This window comes from Neolamprologus brichardi, chromosome 7 (genome assembly GCF_056152115.1).
Source record: "Neolamprologus brichardi isolate AB-2024 chromosome 7, ASM5615211v1, whole genome shotgun sequence".
Classification (NCBI taxonomy): domain Eukaryota; kingdom Metazoa; phylum Chordata; class Actinopteri; order Cichliformes; family Cichlidae; genus Neolamprologus; species Neolamprologus brichardi.
The window spans coordinates 60,194,614-60,215,151 of NC_142110.1; the positions used below are offsets into that span (position 1 = coordinate 60,194,614).

The 20,538-nt window shown below is 39.6% G+C and overlaps 1 protein-coding gene across 1 annotated transcript in view; it reads left to right on the forward strand.

Annotated features, from left to right (window-relative positions):
- The first annotated feature begins 312 nt into the window (after window positions 1-312).
- Window positions 313-20,538, forward strand: part of mctp1b (multiple C2 domains, transmembrane 1b) — a 37,427-nt gene continuing 17,201 nt past the window's right edge. Inside the window, exons 1-5 of the mRNA XM_006797355.3 lie at window positions 313-954; window positions 13,716-13,830; window positions 13,924-14,066; window positions 14,182-14,261; window positions 16,228-16,351. Coding sequence (XP_006797418.1) covers window positions 460-954; window positions 13,716-13,830; window positions 13,924-14,066; window positions 14,182-14,261; window positions 16,228-16,351 — 957 coding nt within the window. The 5' untranslated portion in view covers window positions 313-459. The remainder of the gene's footprint in view (window positions 955-13,715; window positions 13,831-13,923; window positions 14,067-14,181; window positions 14,262-16,227; window positions 16,352-20,538) is intronic.

Here is a 20,538-nt window from a genome sequence, read left to right on the forward strand (position 1 = left end):
AATGTAATTTCACTGTATAAAAAGCAAAGAGACTAAATAAAAATATATATTTCTGCTGGGGTTATATATTTTGAGGGTTACATGTCAGAATATTGTAGCTCATCTCTTTGTTGATGAGGTCTAAACATTTATTTTTCATATACAGTTATATACTTTGTCAATGAAAGACTGGTGCGCAATTAAACTTTCTGTACTACAAAGTATCTAAAGTTTAATGGTAAACGGATCTTATTGGTAGACTGTTTGATGGTGCAGGGTAAGGGGCACTACGTCATTAGTTTCAGGTCTTCAGATGAGCTACGTACAGCCCTGTTGGCTGGAGGAAGTATTTCCGTGCATGTGGGTACAGGTTTCGGCGGGTTTGCAGCCGTCTGATGCGGCGAAATAGGACAAACGGGGTAGTTCAGTGGTCCTGTCCACCGATGTGACAGCCTGCCGGAGCTCCGAGTAGAGGCGGGAATGGAGCGGAGCGAGGCGGACGAGAATGAGAGCAGTTCATCCCAACAAAACACGATGTGGAAACAGCTTCAAGCCAAAGCCAAGCCGCTGCTCAGCCCCAAGCTGGGCGCCAGAGAGCCAGAAGACAAGAAGGAGCGAGGCATGTGGATGTTCAAGAAGATGAAGCGGAAGGAAAATGTCGTCCTGGACCGGGTGATCTCCTCCTCGCAGCCCGACCTGCTCTTCTCCTCTCCGGCTGATGTGGACATTAAGGAGGCACAGCTCTGCGGCAAAGCAGTCGGCCGGGACAAGCTGCAGTTTTCGATCAAGCACAAGTCCACCAGCCCAAACAAACCCACGCTGTCTCAGCTGGTGCAGTCCCACCACAAGAGCTCCTCTCTGGGGTCTGCGTGCCTGGAGAGGCTGGCCGAGCCTCCGGGCGCCGATGGCGGGGGCGACGCAGCAACAGCTGCCGCAGCGGAGGAGACACATCTGGAGAGCAGTGAGGATCAGCTGGTGAGCTCCTGCCTCGATGATTTGGCTTTTTAAATATATATGTCTGAGCGATCCAGTTCAGTAATTATTAGATTAGCCCTCATTCATACTGACAGGTTAACGATCACAAGTTTTGAGTGTGTGAGCGGAAACAAGCAAGTACATGACAAGATTTGTAACGCGATAAGTGTCAAATGGCATATGCGTCAAAATCTGATAGGTTAACAGATAATGACAAAATAAAAAACTGTTCCGTGATCTCCATTTTACATCACATTACTGTGTTTTAAGTAGTTAAGAGTAGTCATTGTATAAAGTGTTTAATTATTGTGTGGTATTCTTATCAGAGAGAGCCCTAACCATCAGAGTACGAAGAAGCACCAAGCAATCAGGGTACAAGAACTCCCCTTTAACAGGAAGAGACCTCAGGAGATTTGGTTGGTTGAGGGTGAAGGAAAAGACAGGAACAAAGATGAGTATAGCAATCAGTGTTGGTCAAGTACTTGAAAAAAGTAATCAGTAACTAATTACTGATTACTTCCCCCAAAAGCAATCCCGTTACTACACAGACAGTTAAATAGAATAGAATTAGCTTATATTAGTCTCCCCTTGTGGAAGTTAGCATTATTCGTCTTCTGTTGTGCATTTTTGTTGTGCAGATTTAAAAAATAAAATTATTTACATTGTAATAAATAAGTTAAAATATTTGAAAATAATATTAAATAATAGCCATAACCCATAAACTGTGATAATACTCCCAATAAGGGGCTCTGTTTTCATGTAAAGAATTTAGGCTTCTTGTATTTTGAAGGCCTATGAGAGAAATAGATTTCTAGGTCACTTGACAAAGACCCACCCATCAGCACGCCATAAGTGACATGGCATCACTTTAGACTGAATTTACAAAAGCAATATCACATCTCTCATTTAGATCTCTCTCAAATCCTTGCTGGGATCCAGACAACTTTGGCTTCTCTGGGAAAAAGATCCCTGTCTTCCCTCCTCTACGAGCTCTATAAACACACAGAAATGATGTTGAGTTTTTATTTTGGTCCCTAATAAAGTGAAAAATATAAATAAAGCAGAATATCTTCAGGACTGGCCTGCTTCTCATATTTTTGTTACTTTTTTGCTTCTCATACCTGATTTCAAAACACCAAGATGGCAAATCAGTCAGCTAATTGGAGATAAAGTATCTGAAATTCAGGAGCGGGGCCACGCCTCCTTCCAGTTCTCATCTATATATGTTCCCCCAGTTCTACAAGCTGTTTGTTCTCATTTACGTGCCCCACCCTTCCTCCCTCCCCTTTTTACTTCTTTAACTTCTTTACTTCTCTACCAGGACAGGGCCCAGTCCCCTTTGAGGCCATACCCCAAACCGCAGCTCAATTCATGTCCAAGCCATTCACCTTTATCTACTAAAACGCTATCAAACCTCAAACGAGGACGTGGGCCTAGCAAGTGAAATGCTTTAAAATGGGACGTCACTGTGGTCACATCACACTTTTAAATGAACTGACACTATGACACTAACATCTGCTAAGAACGCTGCTGTTATTTTTGAGAAAACATTTCATTTTGAATTTCACATTTCAAAGCTCACCCAGTTTTTTTCTTTCATGTCAGAAGCATTGCAAAACTCAAACCTTTATTGACTCGAAAGAAGTCCACAATAATTTAATAACTTTTAATTCATTCATTCATTCTAATTTCTGTCTATAATTGTTCTGGTAATGTGTGTCTGATGTAATGAATATAAGGGCATGTGTTTGACTCTGTGTTTTTATGTTTGAATGTGTGATTCAACAGTGAAGCACTTTGTAACTGTGTATTTTTAAAAAGTGCTATACAAATAATATTATTGCTATTATTGTATGTGATGACTTGGGAGTGAGAATGGATTGGCTAGAGAGAGGTGCGCCTGGCGGCCTGGTAGCTAGTCAATAGTAACATGTTTAAGTGGACTAAATCAGTAACTCAGTGAACCCCAATGAACACATTTGTGTGTCCTCCAAAGTCACACACAAATCTTTTTAACATTTTTAAATCTTAGTTTACCATTTGGATCATATCACACGTATCACCCTGCCTACTGTGGTCTGTGTGGTTCCTTGTGCAAGATAGACTCCAAAGTCTCATTTACTTCCATCCATGTATGCTGAAATTAATTTAGTCATTGCAGATAAGAAAAGATTATTGGTAAATCAGATGCTAATGGTTTTCCTCCCCTTTATATATACACTGTTCCACAGACAGATGCTCATTGGTCAAAGGTCAGTGTATGCTCAGGTTTCAGACTGTATTTTTTCTAATCTCAGATCCACATGATGAGTGGATGAATATCACACACACAAGCTCTACCACCTTCTGTTTGCAAGGGGGAGAAATTTTTCTCACGAGAAAGGTGTTCTTAAAGGGCAAGGAGCTAAAACAGAAGGGTTCCTTACTAGGAACTCAGAAATTCTTACTTCAAATGAAACTCACTATTAGTTCAAGATTAATAATTAATAAAGCACCGGATGGACCAAATCAAGGATGATATGAAGGCTGTGAATGTTACACCAGAAGACGCCCTTGATAGGAAGAAGTGGAGGAAGGCATGCAAGATAGCGGACCCTGCGTCGCGGGATATAAACCGCAAGGAAGAAGAAGAAGAGTACAAGATTAATAATTGCTTATTTTAAAATCTGAATTATGCAAATCTCCATTACTACAATGCAAGAATTAAAAAAAGGGGGCTTGGTTAGATTTTGTGGAGCTGTGTGGGTGTATGTGTGTGTGGTGCTGCTCTCTCGAGGACCCTGCTGCCACTCATTTTCTCCACCTGGGGTCACTCAACAAAAAGCCCTCAGACATTATAAAGGCGAGATGAGGTCCACGTGCGAGGGTTGTTGCTGGGTGTCTGTCCTGCTCCGTTCACACAGAGTTTTGTTTTTGGGAGCGTTGTGGATTCCTTTTGTGGATACAAGTGAATAGTGTGATCCTGTGGGCAACAGAAGTGCCACTTACTGAGTTTGAGCTGTTTGAGCAACAACACTTGCATTAAGGTGCTTTATGTTGTAAGGTACAAAGAGCAGCTGACTAAGGGAAACCAATCCCCTCAGTAAATGTACCAGCTTTTCTCAACAAGACTAGCTTATGTTGACTCTCCTGTGTGTGCAAGTCAACTGAAGCATGAGAGGACAAGAGTGAAACCGGACTGGCTCTCTATCAGCTAATGTGATACTCATTCTTGTCACACTGTTAGCAGAGGGACTTCAGGGTATTTGTTCAGTTGCTACTGTGCTACGATATATGTATCATTTATATCTGTCCTGGCTCAAGCTAAAAAAAGATCATAATGTCACTTTAGATTAAGGTTGGTCGATTTGATTAAAGGGTGAAAACTGCAGGATATCTCTCTCACTGAGGAATTGTTTCTAGTTGAAAACGTTTCATTAATAACAAGTATGATTAGCATTGAATCATACTTGTTATTAATCTCTGGCTCTCTTCCACAGCATGTTTTTTTCCCTGTCTTCCTTCTCTCACTCCAGCTGGTTGTGGCAGATGGCCCCGCCCCTCCGAGAGCCTGGTTCTGTCGGAGGTTTCTTCCTGTTAAAAGGGAGTTTTTCCTTCCTACTGTTGCCAAAGTGCTTGCTCATAGGGGGTCATATGATTGTTGGGTTTCTCTCTGTATGTTTTATTGTAGGGTTATCTTACAATATAAAGTGTCTTAAGGCGACTGTTGTTGTGATTTCACGCTGTATAAATAAAATTGAATTGAATTAAATAAGACATAACAGCATCTGTTAGCAGAGTTCATAAATGTAGGATATATTTAACCTGTTGCAGCTGTGTGTTTGCAGGCTACAGACTGGTATTTTGTCAGTATTCAGTTCAAAGTATTCAGCATGCATGTTTTTACATAAGCATGTCTCCACCATGATTTCAGGGTAAATGCTGGTGCTTTCACTAAAGTTTTAAGGCTTCATTTTTGGCCTTGTCTTTTTAAATCCAGCACTATTGGAATTGACATTCAATATTATTACCAGCCTATTTGTGTAGTTTTATCTCTGAATAATGTTTGAGTGCTTGGCTGTGAGACTTTTTAGTCTTATGTATATTAGTTTAGAGCTGTGCTTTGTGGCCTTAATTTGGTCTGTGACCTTAAGACACCTCTTGTGGTGTTTTCCCTTAGTGTACCTCTTAGTACAGCCATCAGTCAGGCTTATCCACCAGGGAAGGATTACAGGCAAGCCAACCAGGATGGTTCTTCACCTTGCTCCCTCCCACTCATGCACTGCTGCTTCTTTCATTCAGCCTCCTCACCTCCTCTACTGCACCTGCTCCTTTTCAGCTGCCACACTTCTCATGGGAGAAACATTTTTGATTTTTGAAGTTTGTGCATCTGCCAGGGTAGAATTGCTTCAGAAGTATCCTCAGAGTCCCGGCCTTTGGAGCTTCTCTGTCAGAGTTGCCCTCCCCTCACTCCACCTTTTACCTCCTTGCCTGTATAATCTTCCTGTGCCCTGCTCGACCCTGGATCGCTTTCTTTGTGAGGCCTCAGTGGCAGAATCCCGTCTAGCGATCCTGGGGTTACTCCGCTGTGCCTCTAGGGATGACTCTTTTCCCCTCATCTCCTCATATGGACGGCTGCTGTCGGTGAGCTATGTTAATATGTGCTTCAGTATGTGCGCCATTGTGGATTCCAGCATTAATACCATCACTTGTTTTTATCCACCTTTCTTTCAGCTCTGTGATTGTGTTTTTTTCTGTGTTTTTGTGGGAATATTAATATTAGTAATAATTCTGACTAGCATTCTTATGTTAATTATTGACTATTTGGGGCAATTGACTTTGAAAAATGAAACAAATAAGGAGAAAGAAACTGGTTCTGAATAATATGATGAGATGAGCTGTGACAGGGACCCAGGCAGTTAGTATTAAGTAATTGTTGGAGAAGCTCGATAGGAACGATACCAGCCACCTGACCAGTGTTACAGACCACTCACCTAAAGAGAGCTCCCTGACAGCTGCAGTCGCTTAAAGCAGACATGAAGGGACTAGAAATACAACCAAACATTTGTCCTGGTCTCATACTCCCCAGATCCCAGTCAGGGCCAAGGATAAACACTGAGGCAACACAGGACAATCCCAGAAGTCCTGTGTCTATGCCCTGGTGTGAGAGATGCTTGATGATGGAGTAACTGGTTTACGCTCCACTAGATATGTAATTTCTCAAAAACAGGAGATAGTAATAATAGTAACAATTCTGGCTAGCATTCTTAAACTTGAGATTAGCTGCACATAACAACAACAAGAAAAAAAAAAATCTTTTTTTTGCGTTTAGATTTGCTTGACTGTGTGCCTGGGCATTCAGGTTATTGCAGCATTTATACTGCTGCAAATAGCACAACATTTGGTGGTTCTGCTACCCAGGAAGCAGCCTCATAATTCACAAATCTGCTGTGTGTGTTAGGGGTTACTGAGCGTACGTGAGAAACTGCGTTTGAGAAGCGTGCATTTCTGTGCACACACTCACAGGTGCAACCATTTACTTGGCCACTTTAACCACACAGCGTTGACAACCACGGGATGATGTTAGAGCTCACTTATTGAACGCGGCTATAACTGAACTGAATATGAAAGAGTACAACTCACACATTTTCACACGTTTCCTCAGTCCAGCTACTTTGTAGGCGCCGTGAAAAAAAAGTGTAAAGTGAACTCCTTTAGCTCATCTATGTTCTCTTTGTTGAATCGGGTTTGTTCTCAGCCTTTTAGTTACTGTATTGATCACACAGTCTGTATAAGCAGGGATATTTATGTTATTGGGGACATTAGGTTAAGCCAACATGTTATGGAGGGCTCTGCTGTGGACATGAAGGAGATATAGTGCTGAAGATATTTCCTACCTTGAGTTTTCTGTTGTTTTATTGGATTCATTTTCAGCTTCATGCGACGGTACCTGTAAGCACCATTTAAAAGGTGTCCTATATACTTACAGTACACGCAAAGATTAGATTATTAGCAGTGCCGGGGCATTACAAAGAACTGTTGTACTGTAATTCCATTATATTTTTCTGTAACTCTATGATGTGAAACGTTATTAATAGTAAAAAAATTCTTTAATCACATTACAGTTATTAAACAGTTAAACAGTAATAAGTTGTTCAATTATTTATATAATCCGCAGAGTAGACCCAGAACTTATTGGCTTTAACCCTATAACGCCCTTTGTTTCATATTTGATACATGAGTTTCAGAGACCTCTATTTCCTCAACACGATCAATACTTGTCATCATTTCAAAATGTTATGGACAAAACTCTTTTTTAAAATCTAAAATTAACATTGTTGCTAACAAAAAGTTGCCAAAAACCAATCCATCCATCCATCCATTCGCTTCCGCTTATCCTTTTCAGGGTCGCCGGGGGTGCTGGAGCCTATCCCAGCTGTCATAGGGCGAGAGGCGGGGTACACCCTGGACAGGTCCCCAGTCTGTCGCAGGGCCAACACACAGGGACAGACAACCATTCGCGCTCACATTCACTCCTATGGGCAATTTAGACTAATCAATTAACCTATCCCCACAAACTGCATGTCTTTGGACACTATGATCGGACATGTCTTTGCCGATCATACACAACATGATATAGCAAAAAATAATGTGGATTTTGTTTTAAGGGTTAATAAACATCTTAGCTCCCCCCCAAAAAATCCGAATTTTCTGGCTATTTTTTGATGGGTTGAGTTTTAAAGGGTTAAAATGACCTGGGACCCTCAGGGAGAAATTGGAAAATGTTGCTGTATTTTCCCATTTTCTTCACATAAGTGCAAGAAGGTGAATGGCTGCATTGACGACGCACGTAGTTCAGCCTCACAGGTTTATTAGTAGGACGATATTGCTGATGATAGCTGTTTGCCCGACAGACTGTATTAACATTCATAACAGTTGATAAATGATGTTTCTTTGATGTTGCATAGTTTGTCCACCAAAGGGCACTCTGCACTTTCCCCATTGCCAATATGTTTGTAATGCTACAAACACAACAACCAGCTGAGCACAGTTGGGTAAACAGGGACATAACTGCACACATCAAATGGTAGGGAACTTTGTTTATGTTTTTTGTGTCTGAAAGAAAAAAAAATCGGATTTTTAAATGATCAGATATTTGTATTAATGTCAAAATATTGCCTATAGTGGTTGGGTTCCATATGGCAGTTGTTACCATATAACTTTACTGATAACAATCCAGAGTTTTGTCGAACAAACCTTCTTTTTTACACATTACAGATCAAACTGTTGTCTGCTTGACAATCAGTAACTGAAAGACTTTCAGAGTGAAAATGATGACGGATGTGGTCAGAACCAAAGTGTTATTAAGAACAAAGACAAGCAGTGCTGTTATTGTTATCTATGAAGTATTACACGAGGTTCCTCCTAAGGTAGTTAGTTTAAATTTGGGGTGAAATCTCTTAAAACCAAGAAGTAGCCATTCTACTACTTTCAGCTAAAGGGAGTATACTCATGTCATCAGAGATGCATTACTACAGACCTTCATACTTGATTATAAAATTAAAATTAAAATTAATTAGTGAGCTTATAAGTGTATAACAGTAGTGATATAGTAATATAATAGCAGTTGTCATGATATGCTTACTTTACACTAACACATAGTATCAGTAGTATCAGTGACACCAACTACATCTGCATTACTTTAGATAAAATACTGTATTACAAAAATATGATATCTGTCTGTAGATGTGATGTAGAGGTGAGTGTTTAAACATGGACGCCCAGTCCTAAAATAGGCATGTATCAGTGTAGCTGGCGGGTGTTCCCAGCTTGGCGCTTTGCTTCCTGATTTAGTACCACAGGACATTTAAGCCTTTCTTAAGCTGCTTGTTAATTCTGGCAGAACGTGTTACTCCTATAATGTAAACATCCTGATTTAGCCTCGGACTGGGTTTGTGCACTTTTTGGCCTCCATACTTATCTGTTTCGTCTTTCATACCGGCCAAAGTGATAGGCTGCAGGTTGTGCAAAGACGTTTTAATGCTGGGTCACAATGAAGCAGTAAAACCTGTGAGCTGTTGCAATGAAAGCCAAAGTAACACCGCAATAGATGGTTGCTGTTGACTGCCTGGTCACAAGATGAGAGATAACAAACAGCTTCACACAGGAGATGTCAGTCACGCTTTAAAAGCAAAAGTACAATCACCAATGCCACCAAGTGTAAAACTGGCATGAATTCTCACAACTCAGAGGAACAGACTTTGGGAACACACTTAATTATTGTTTGTTTGTCTGGGTGTTTAGTAAGTAGCTGAGGCTAGAATCCACTTAGCTTAGCATAATAGTTGAAACAGGGGAAACTGTTGAGGCTTGCGAAAAGATTTCCATATCATTGCATATTCAGTACTGGTGTGGGCTTTGAGCTATGAGTGTGCTTGTTGCCAAATGCAGTGGTATGATTGGTCAGATCTGTTTATTCCCATCTGAAAAATCAAGCCTGACTCCAAAAAAATAAATGCTGCAAATTAATTCTGCAAGAGTTCATGGGCAGTGTAAATGGCTACATTTTATGATAACTACAATAACTGAGAATAATTTTTATTACACAAAATATTTGCATGAGTTTCAAGTGTTTGGTGTGTAAAGGTCGTTAGCTCTTCTGATGCCCAATGTTTTAAAAGATGATAATAACATGCAAAAGACTACATTACCAGTGATCCAGTACTTTGATCTGGATCACAGAAAGAATAAAAAATGGACATTTCAGTTTCTGGGTCTGAACCCAAAGCCAACGTGGAAGTGCATTAAAGCTGCATTCTGGAAGACATACTGTCTTCCTGTATATTCTTCTAGGCTGTAAACAGACATCTGGTCCTACAGTAGTCAGTGGGAAAACGGCCCTTGGATTTAACCTCTCCAAACACTTTCCCGCTGAGTTTATGTGCTCAGTGACTCATTTTGGGGCACACAGTCAATCACTTCCAGCATTGTGAGGTAATTTTAGAGAAAGCCAGGTGATAATAACCCAGAACTACCTCTGTAGATTACATTTTACACAAGACTGTCCTTTGTACATGACCTGCACATGCTTGTGTTAACCCACACAAATAGTGGACTCCCATAATGAGTTAAAAATGAGGCACTCATTCCTAATGTAAACAGGACATGAAACATGGAGCCAAATCCAGACAAAAAAGGCTTAGTATGCAATGTAACCTTATCATGAACGCAACCACTGACAAATGCGCAAAAGGAGGTCTGCATTTCATTCGCTATTAAAAATATATACATAGAAAAACACATACAGTTTATAAGGTAACATAGACTTTGTTTTCTTCTTTGGATGTTCGCTGCCTTTTGGTCGATTCTCTGACAAAATGAACCCACACTGATCTGGGAATAGTTAGAAGGTCAGAGTTAAGTGGTTTGACAAACAACAAGAAAAAGCGATGTCCTGCGAAACTGGACTGAAAGCGAGTGAAAGAGCAGCCAGTGTCTAAAGAAAGACTTTGAAAGACGTTCAGAAAGCTCATATAAAGATATGAGGAGTGGCACAAGACTCATGCACAGTAATTTTACAGTACGTAAAATTGACACAGGAAACTTTATACTCTCCTCTCAGACAAGTTGCCTGCTGGTTGGATTTTATCTCTTCATTTACCATCATGAGCTCTGAACTGGTCTTACCCTACTTGTTACATGCAGCTATGGGTGGAGACTAGGCTACATAAGACTTTAACAGCCCTCCTCCAACAATCCAGCCTCCACACAGACAGCTTGACACACTCAGCCTCCTCATGTTACACAGGATAGTCTCACTCACTTTATTATCATGTTTTCTGTTTCCGCCAGTGGGATTTCCACAGCTTGCCAGAGCAGAACTTGGCACACTTCAGAAGTTTCACCCTCAGAAAGCAAGCCTGTGTTTCATAATGTGTCTACCGGATTTATAGCTGAGCAGGAAAGCTGTAAGACTTGATGCTATAAAGCTTTAAAAGTGGTTTATAATTTATGTTGTTACATCACTGCATCAATATAAAATCACACTTTTACCACAGTTTTTTTTGTAAATGTATATTTACATAGTCTTGACTTAAGGTCTTAACTCAGTCACCTTATTCCACCCTCGCTAAAACACAATATGTGAAACCTTCCACCATTAAAAAAACCAAACTCTAATCACAAAATCCTAATCTCTGACTTATTTGACAAAATTCTTTCTATTCACAGTTTGCTGTAAAATTCAAAGCTGTATCTTACAGCTTTGAGACTCTGAAGCTGTGTGCTACTTCATAATTATGTTTGACAAGACTTTGACTAGCCAAACTAATAAAAAAAACTATGATGGTTTGATTTTATTGTACTTTTACTGAATTTATTTTATCCCTTTGCTCTGTGTTAGAGATTTATCTTTAAAGAACAGAAACTCACTCAATCAAATTAAGCGGTCAAACGAGCTGATTGGTGAACCACAGCTCAACCTAGCATCCCTGGACAGCGCTGAGTTGCAGCGCTCTGCTGGTTCAGGTTTTTTTGATGACTCACTCTCTTTGCATAGTGATTTTCAGTTTCTTCCTCTTCTTTCTGGTCCCAAAGTGTAGAACAATAAGGTGTTGGCTTGATGTTCTCGTGTGGCCGCTGGGCCACTCCCATGGTGGCCCTCTGTGGCCTGGACCTCCCCCTTATCGGGGGAGAGGGCTCTGCCTGGTGGTCTGGGGCCCTGGGACCCTGTTTTCAATTCGTATTAGAGGGGTGTTTTTGTCTCTAACAGGTAGTTGGCGATACATTGTGCATTTCTATTTGTTTCTATCTCCCCGTATCTCTCCTCTACCGCACCACCACCTCCTCTTTTTGCTCTCTTGCCTATAAATGTGATAACTGAAGTAACACAAATAGAAATGAATAAATAAACGATAAAGATTCACATGAAAGAAAGAGGAGGCTATAGAGATTCTATATAGCTGTTCTTGCAAAAGCAAAATTTGTTTGGTACCACAATACATTCAGATCGCAATTCTGATTACAAAAGCTGCCAGACAGGACAGGATATTAAAAAAAGAAAGAAATGTAGCACCTGTTTACTCAATTAAATAAAACAGATATTAGAAAACTTAGATCATGAACTTGTCTGTAGCCAATTTTCTTTCTGCAGTGTGCAGTTTTTTTCCCATTTTATATCATAAATGTGGACATTTTGGTATTTTACAGTGTTTTTCAAAGTGTTGTCAAACTGCACCATTAATCAAGACAAATCAAGAAGTTACTCAAAAATCAAAATTAGTTTCAGCTGTCACTACATTATTCAATACAGTGCAATACAAAAAATTATTGTAAGTAGTCTGTGAATATGTGTACAGTACAGTACACATGCTCAGTTTGTTTTCCAGTGAGTCCACTGTAAGGAGCTCATATATAATATCATATTGTAGAAATATTGATCAGAGCATCTCTCTGAGTGGAAGTGCTTGTGTTGACAGGATGCTGCTCGCACAGCAGAGTAGTTGTGTTACATTTGCAGTGATGGATGCAGATTGATGTTTCATTGTCAGTGTTGCTTACATACATGTTTTCAATGAAGTGTCTTAGCTTTAATATTGCATGGAAATAATTCCAGCAATTAAAAATAAGATCAGTTATACCATCTGTATGGTGTTTTAAGAAAACCTAAGAATTAAATGACTCACTGCACCGCGCATTACATTACATTATCTAATGCGTAAAGTTTTACTGACAGTGGTGAACCCATGGTTGTATTGTGTGTCTCTGTAGTTGTTTTGTGCCTTTCAGTTGTGGATTAGTGACTGAACTCAATAAACGAATCATTGCAGGCAGATGCAAACTGGTGGAAGACACAAACATGAGACTGGGTCAGTCTTTAGCATCATTTTAATCATTTATCAGTGCAGGAGCTTCTAGCTGGAAAGATGAGGCTTTCTGATGCTGAGAAAGTCTTTAATCTTTTACTTCCTGTTTTGATCTTTTCAACAGCTTTACCAGCATTAAGGCAGGGTTTTGTTTTAGTGATGCATAGGGATACCATAACAAAACTGCAGCATGTCACGACACACAGCCAATCCAGGGACCACAAACGAGGTTTATATATCTGTCATTCAGTGTCTCTTTGTATGTAAGTTTTTATAATCATTTATTGTCTCTAGTTGTGTCATTCTTATATTAATCTCCCTGATCACAGGCTCCAGAACATGTCCCACTGACCCATGGACTGAGCTCCATCTGTGGTCTTTGTATATATCCATGTATAGTTGATGTTGGCGTGGCAGAGTGCAGGTGTCTGTGACAGTTCCACTTTCAATATGTGTAGAAATGTTCAATGAAGTTAAACGGTCCTGTCTTGCAGAAACTGTATATCAGGTATTAAAGCAGCGTTAGGCCACTCATGCCCATGCTGTTACTTATATTCTGTTTCTGCATTGCCACAGATGTGATCATATTGCAACAGCAATGAAAGTTTTAGGGAATGGAAAACAATTTGCACCTCAGCACTGTGATCAGATAGGAGGAAGCTTCTTTCATGTAATTTCCTGTTAGTAATCACCCCTGGGACAAGATACCAAGCTGAATTAGACACTTTGGTCAGAGGAAGTGTGCAAGCTTAGATGTAGGTAGCTACCATGAGTTAGTGAAAACTACACTTCAGTGACAGGCTGGTAGAGACTTCTCATAAAAAATGTTGGTGAGTTTAAAGTCAGGATGTGGCTGTGAGGGCTTTTGTAGAGAAGCAGTTTATTGCATGTATTTAATGCATTCATTTGTGCTAACAGGGAATGGGTACTTCATGTCCTTCGGGGTTTTCTTCTGACCAAGCTCGGTCGGGGATGTACAAGCTGGAGATCGAGCTGAAAAGAGGACACAACCTGGCTGTCCGAGACAGAGGAGGTGCAGTGACATCTGTAGTTAATTGCATTTTTCAGCTCTTGCTTTTATGCATGTGTGATAGCTTTATTTGTCTATTTTTATTCGTCGATGTAGGAACAAGTGATCCATATGTCAAGTTCAAGCTTGCTGGCAAAGAGGTTTTTAGGAGCAAAATCATCCATAAAAACCTCAACCCAGTGTGGGATGAGAAGACGACCTTAATCATTGACAGTCTGAATGAACCTCTGTATGTCAAGGTAAAGACTTAGAACTAACACACACACACACACACACACACACACACACACACACAGCTTTTCCATATAAATTCTTAATGAACATTGGTCAGTGGAGATTGTTTCTCTTCTGTAGGTGTTTGACTATGACTTCGGCCTTCAGGATGACTTCATGGGTTCTGCTTTTCTTTACCTGGAGTCTCTAGAGCAGCAGAGGTATGTCAGATATTAGTGCGAACATTGGGTTCTGAAAAACAAGAACAAAATAATAAAGAAATATTTTAATATAGAGATTCTTTGCATGTTTCATGAAATGAAAAAAGACACAGAATAAACACAGATAAAATGTTGTTGTATGTATGTTTTTATTGGTGTGAAAAAATGTATTCTCCCTTCCTGATTTCCTTTTTTTGTATGTTTTCCACACTTAAATGTTTCAGATCATTAAAGAAATATTAGACAAAGATAGCAGAAGTAAACAAAAAATGCAGTTTCTAAATGGAGGTGCTTAATATTAAGGTGGAAAAAAGTACAAAAGTACATGGCCCAGAGTGAAAAAGTGATTAACCCCTAAACCTAATAACTGGTTGTGCAGAGTTGTTGTGATTCAGCCACAGGGTTTTCAAGCATGAACTGCCTTTTTAAGGTCATGCCACAGTATCTCAACTGGATTCAGGTCAGTACTTTGATTAGGCCACCCAAAAGTCTTCATTTTGTTTTCCTTAAGCGATTCAGACGTGGACTTGCTGGTGTGTTTTAGATCATTGTCCTTCTGCAGAACCCAAGTGTGCTTCGGCTTGAGGTCACAAACAGATGGCCGGATATATGGGTTCAAACTGTGGTCATAAATATTTTGTACTTGTAAATCAGACTGCGTAGTTGTGAACTGAGTTATATAACCTTGTAAACCAAAATATCTGAAAATTTTTATGTTTGTGCATTCATAAATGAATTTTTTTTTGTGTGTTTGTAAAAAATATTTACAGAAATTACACATTTTTTTCAAGGTCTGGTTACAGATACAAAGCAAAAAACTACTTACTTTGGTTATTTTGGTTTACAAGGTTACAAAACTCAATTCACAACTACGCAGTCTGATTTACAAGTGCAAAACATTTATGACAACAATTTGAGCCCATATGGATATTCTTCTTCAGGATGTTTTGGTAGACAGCAGACTTCGTGGTTCCATTTACCATGTACCATGCAAGTCTTCCAGGTTCTGAGGCAGGAAAGCGGCCCCAGGCCATCACACTACCACCACCATATTTTACTGTTAGTACGATGTTCCTTTTCTGAAATGCTGTTACTTTTTACGATAGACGTAATGGGACACACACCTTCCAAAAAGTTCAACTTTTACCTCGTCAGTCCACAGAGTATTTGTGCAAAGGTCTTGGGGATTTTCAAGGCTTTTGAATATCTTTTTTAGGCTTTGTCAGGCAGGTCCTATTCGAGCTGAACTTCCCAAAAGATGTGATACATCACAGTTAATTTATGTTATAATAGGAAGGGGCAATGACTTTTTCACGAAGGGGCATGTAGGATTGTTTTTTTTTTCCGCTTAATAATAAACACCTTGATTTACAAACTGCATTTTGTGTTTGCTTGTGTTATCTTTGTCTAATATTTAAATTTGTTTGACAATCTAAAACATTTATGTGTCTTTTTCCCCCCTGAATTTATAAACAGGAAATTAGAGGTCATCCAGGTCTTTATGTCTTTACGCCATTCAAACAGTTTAACTAACCGGGTGTGTTATCTGGCCTTAATGGAAAGGTAAGGTTGGGTGTCATCTGCATAGCAGTGAAAAAGTATGCTATGCCTTCTGATGATGCTGCCCAAGTGAAGCATGTATAATGTAAATAGAATTAGTCCTAGCATGTAACCCTGTGGAACTCCATAATTAACCTTAGTGTGTGTGAAGAGGACTCTCCATTTACATGAACAATTTGGAGTCTATTTGATAGGTATGATTTGTAGTTACATAGACAGGTACCTTTAATACCGAATGAATTAGGTTGCAATTACTGAACGTAATTACTGAACGTAATTACTGAACGTAATTAGGTGAATTACTGAACCTAATCATCGTGTAGTGACACTGGCCTTATTAAAAAAAAGCATGCCAGAAAGCAGAGCAGAAAACACACCTGCACATATTCATGACTGTTTGTTCCAGGACGATACCTGTGACTTTAGTGCTGAAGGACCCTCAGTATCCTGATCAGGACCTCGGTACTCTGGAGCTGGCCGTCAACCTGACACCAAAAGACAGTCCCATCGAGGAACGCCGAGACTCAACAGTATGTACGCAGATTATGTCAGCTGATATTTCTCTCACTTGATCTTTTTTTTTTAATCTTATTTTAATTTGACCTGCTTTAGTTAAATAAATGTCAAAAACACCACAACTGATACACTGACATGAGTTATTGCAGTCAGAACTTAGGGGCAGGTTGAAAGGGAATCATTTTTACATTTCAGCTGTGAAATTTGGTTGACATGGTAAAGAGCTTAAACACACACACACACACACACACACACACACACACACACACACACACACACACACAAATAGAAAATGTTCTGTTAGAGGAAGTCTGTTAGTGTGAAAAAGTATTAAATGAAAAGTGTTTTATGTAGAAAAACATTCCACTGTTTCTCCTTCTTTCTTGCACTGATGGATAAGCTGATTTGTTGAGGTAGAGCAATTTTCTCTTTATATAAAGCTGCATCTAATCATGATGTTATATAAAGATCAATCTAACTAATATTCTTCTAATATCTTTGGCTTATGAATGGCCTAAAGTAACATCCTTGTATTTCTTGTTTTTCAGTTATTCAGTTTTCCCATTATGATATCAAATTGTATCACCTGCCTGCAACCCTGATTTTATTTTACTTGTATTGTTAATTTTGAATTCTTAGTTTATTTTTTAAAGTTAGTTTTAGTAATTTTTTAGTAAACATACCATTCTGTGGCATGTGCAGATGCTCTTCGGCAGATGCTCTTCGGCTGAAAGACCAACTTTCAGAGCGTAGCATATGCTGCTTCCTATGCATGGAATTTCCAACTATGCATCCAACTACTTATCCCACCAACAGTAACTGTCTGTTATGTTTTTGATAGACACCAGATTTTACTTGAAGGCACCTGCATCCAATACAATTTCAAGGGAGGCTGAAGTGTGGATGGCACATAAAGATCTATTGTCTCTTTTAAGTCATCACTTCCTCCCACTGTAAAAAAAAACATATGATGGAGATGACTTTTGCTTGGACTGAAGCTTGGATATAGATTTAGTGATTTTGGACTCTCAATCCATTGTATTCATTTGTAACATTGTCACGAGGGAACAGGGAGGACTCGGCGCAGACTGAAATCACAGAAAACTAAATTTATTTACACACTCCACACTCCCGGTGCACTATATACAGGTGAAGGAGAAGGGGGCCGAGGTTCCCAGGGGTACAGGGAAGAATCAGGAAAAGTGTCCTCTCTTGCTCCGCTCCACACGAACAGAAGAATGCACCTGGAAAGGTCCTTTCCTCACACACGCCACTCTCACTGCGGCACTCACGAACAGGCTTCGGTGTCCAAACTTCCAAACCGAGCACGAAGAATGAGTGTTACTCAATAGTCCAGCGGCGAGGTGCTCTCAGTCACTGCCTTAAGTAGCGAGAGCAAACAAGGTGAGGAGCCACAGGTGATTGCTTGCAGGTGGTGAAGGCCAGGGGCGGGAGCCCACAATGAGCTCCGCCCAGGTAGCAAGTAGAGAGAGAGAGAAGAGAGAGAGGAGAGAGACAAAAGCAACACACATGTAGCCACACAGGGCCAGCCGGGCAGGCACGGGGACCATGACAAACATAAATATTAGAACTGTCCGATAGATGTACAATGTCTTCTCTAAACATCATTAGTGTTTGCTCTCTCTGCAGTAGAGTATCACTTCCTGTTCCAGCACACACTTAAACTGAGTTTCTGTCTGATTTCTCAGGCTTTTTATTTGATTTAGTGTTTAGGTCAGATAAAGTCATTGTTGTGGGGGATTTTAACATGCATGTAGATGCTAAAAATGACAGCCTCAATACAGCATTTTATCTGTTATTAGACTCAATTGGCTTTTCTCAAAATGGAAAAGAACCCACCCACCACTTTACTCACATTCTAGATCTTGTTTTGACATGTGGCATAGAAGCTGACCATTTAACAGTGTTTCCTGAAAACCCTGTCTTGTCTGATCATTTCCTAATAACACTTACACTACTGGTCAGCAGTTTTAGAACACCCCAATTTTTCCAGTTTTTTATTGAAAATTATGTATTTTAGTGTCTCATTGCATTCTGAAATGAAAGCATAGTACAAATAAGCAATTGGATACTGTAGCTCCTGTGAAAAAGAGAGCCTCAAATCAGAAGTATTTGACTCCCTGGCATAACTCTCAAACACACACGTTAAAGCAGATAACTCGTAAGCTGGAGAGGAAATGGCATATCACAAATTTAGAAAATTATCATTTAGCCTGGAGTAATAGTTTGCTGCTTTCTAAAAAAATCACCTCCTGTAGCTAGAACATCTTACTATTCATCACTGATTGAAGAAAATAAGAACAACCCCAGGTTTCTCTTCAGCACTGTAGCCAGGCTGACAAAAAGTCAGAACTCTGTTGAGCCAACCATCCCTTTAACGTTAACTAGTAATGACTTCATGAACTTCCTCACAAAATTCATGAAGTTCACAACACAAATACATTTTTAACCATCACTCATAATCACCTCACAGATGTAACATTATCTAGAGCTACTTTAAGTACCACTGATATTTATTTAGTCTTTTTCTCCAATTGGTCTTTCTCATTTAACTTAAGTAATTACTTCCTCCAAACCATCTAAGTGTCTTTTAGACCCCATTCTTACAAGACTGTTCAAAGAAGTCCCACCGTTAATTAATGCTTCAATCTTAAATATGATCAACTTATCTCTAATAATTGGCTATGTACCACAGGCCTTCAAGCTGGCAGTTGTTAAACCTTTACTTTAAAAGCCATCTCTGGACCCAGCAGTCTTAGCTAATTATAAGCCAGCCTTCATCTCCAACCTTCCTTTCATCTCAAAAATTCTTGAAAGAGTAGTTGTAAAACAGTTGTCAGATCATCTGCAGAGGAATGGTTTATTTGAAGAGTATCAGTCAGTTTTCAGAGCTCACCACAGTACAGAAACAGCTTTAATGAAGGTTATAAATGATCTTCTTATGGCCTCTGACAGTGGACTCATCTCTGTGATTGTACTGCTTGACCTCAGTGTTCTATACAGTTGGCCATAGTATTTTATTAGCGAATGGCGCATGCTGTAGGTATTACAGGTAGTGCCCTGCAGTGGTTTGTATCATATCTGTCTAATAGACTCCAATTTGTTCATCTCCTTGGTGAGTCCACTTCACACACTAAGGTTATGGATTTCCACAGGGTTCCATGCTAGAATCAGTTCTGTTTACATTTTACATGCTTCCCTTAGGCAGTATAATCAGAAGGCATAGCATACATTTTCATTGCTATGCAAACACCCAACTTTATCTATCTATGAAGCCAGATAACGCACAGCAATTTGAAACTGCAGGAATGTCTTAAAGACATAAAGACCTGGAAGCAGGATTGAAGCAGAAAATTAGAGGTCTAATTTCCTGCTTCTAAATTCAGATAAAACTGAGGTTATTGTACTCGGCTCTGAAAATCTTAGAAATATGGTATCTAACCAGATTCTTACTCTGGTTGGCATCACCTTGACCTCCAGTAATGCTGTGAGGAACCTTGAAGTTATTATTGACCAGAATATGTCCTTCAATGCACATATTAAACAAATATGTAGAACTGCTTTCTTCCATTTGCACAATCTCTAAAATTAGAAATATCCTGTCTCAGAGTAACGCTTTCTTTCACAGCAAGTCTTTTGTCCTGTCTTCCTTCTCTCACCCCAACCGGTCGCAGCAGATGGCCGCCCCTCCCTGAGCCTGGTTCTGCTGGAGGTTTCTTCCTGTTAAAAGGGAGTTCTTCCTTCCCACTGTCGCCAAAGTGCTTGCTAATAGGAGGTCATATGAGTGTTGGGTTTTTCTCTGTATGTTATTGTAGGGTCTACCTTACAATATAAGCACCTTTAGGCGACTGTTATTGTGATTTTGCATTGTATAAATAAAATTGAATTGAAAAATTGGCATACAGTAGCTTACTAATAATTATGTTATTATTAATAAACCCAAAACATTTCCAGGTTTGCACATGTATAGGAAAAAAAAATCAACTTTGAAGTAGATTTTAGTTTTGTTCTCCTTCAGTAAAGATGGGTGTCTATGTTTCCTGCTGCAGATGGAGGTTAAGAAGTATGGACTAAAACATTATGTGCATAAAGTAAGTGTAGTGGTGATCAGGCTCTTAGTGCTTTTCCATAGTTTCACCTTGATTGACCCTTTCCTAGGTCACCTCTAGTTGAGTAGCTG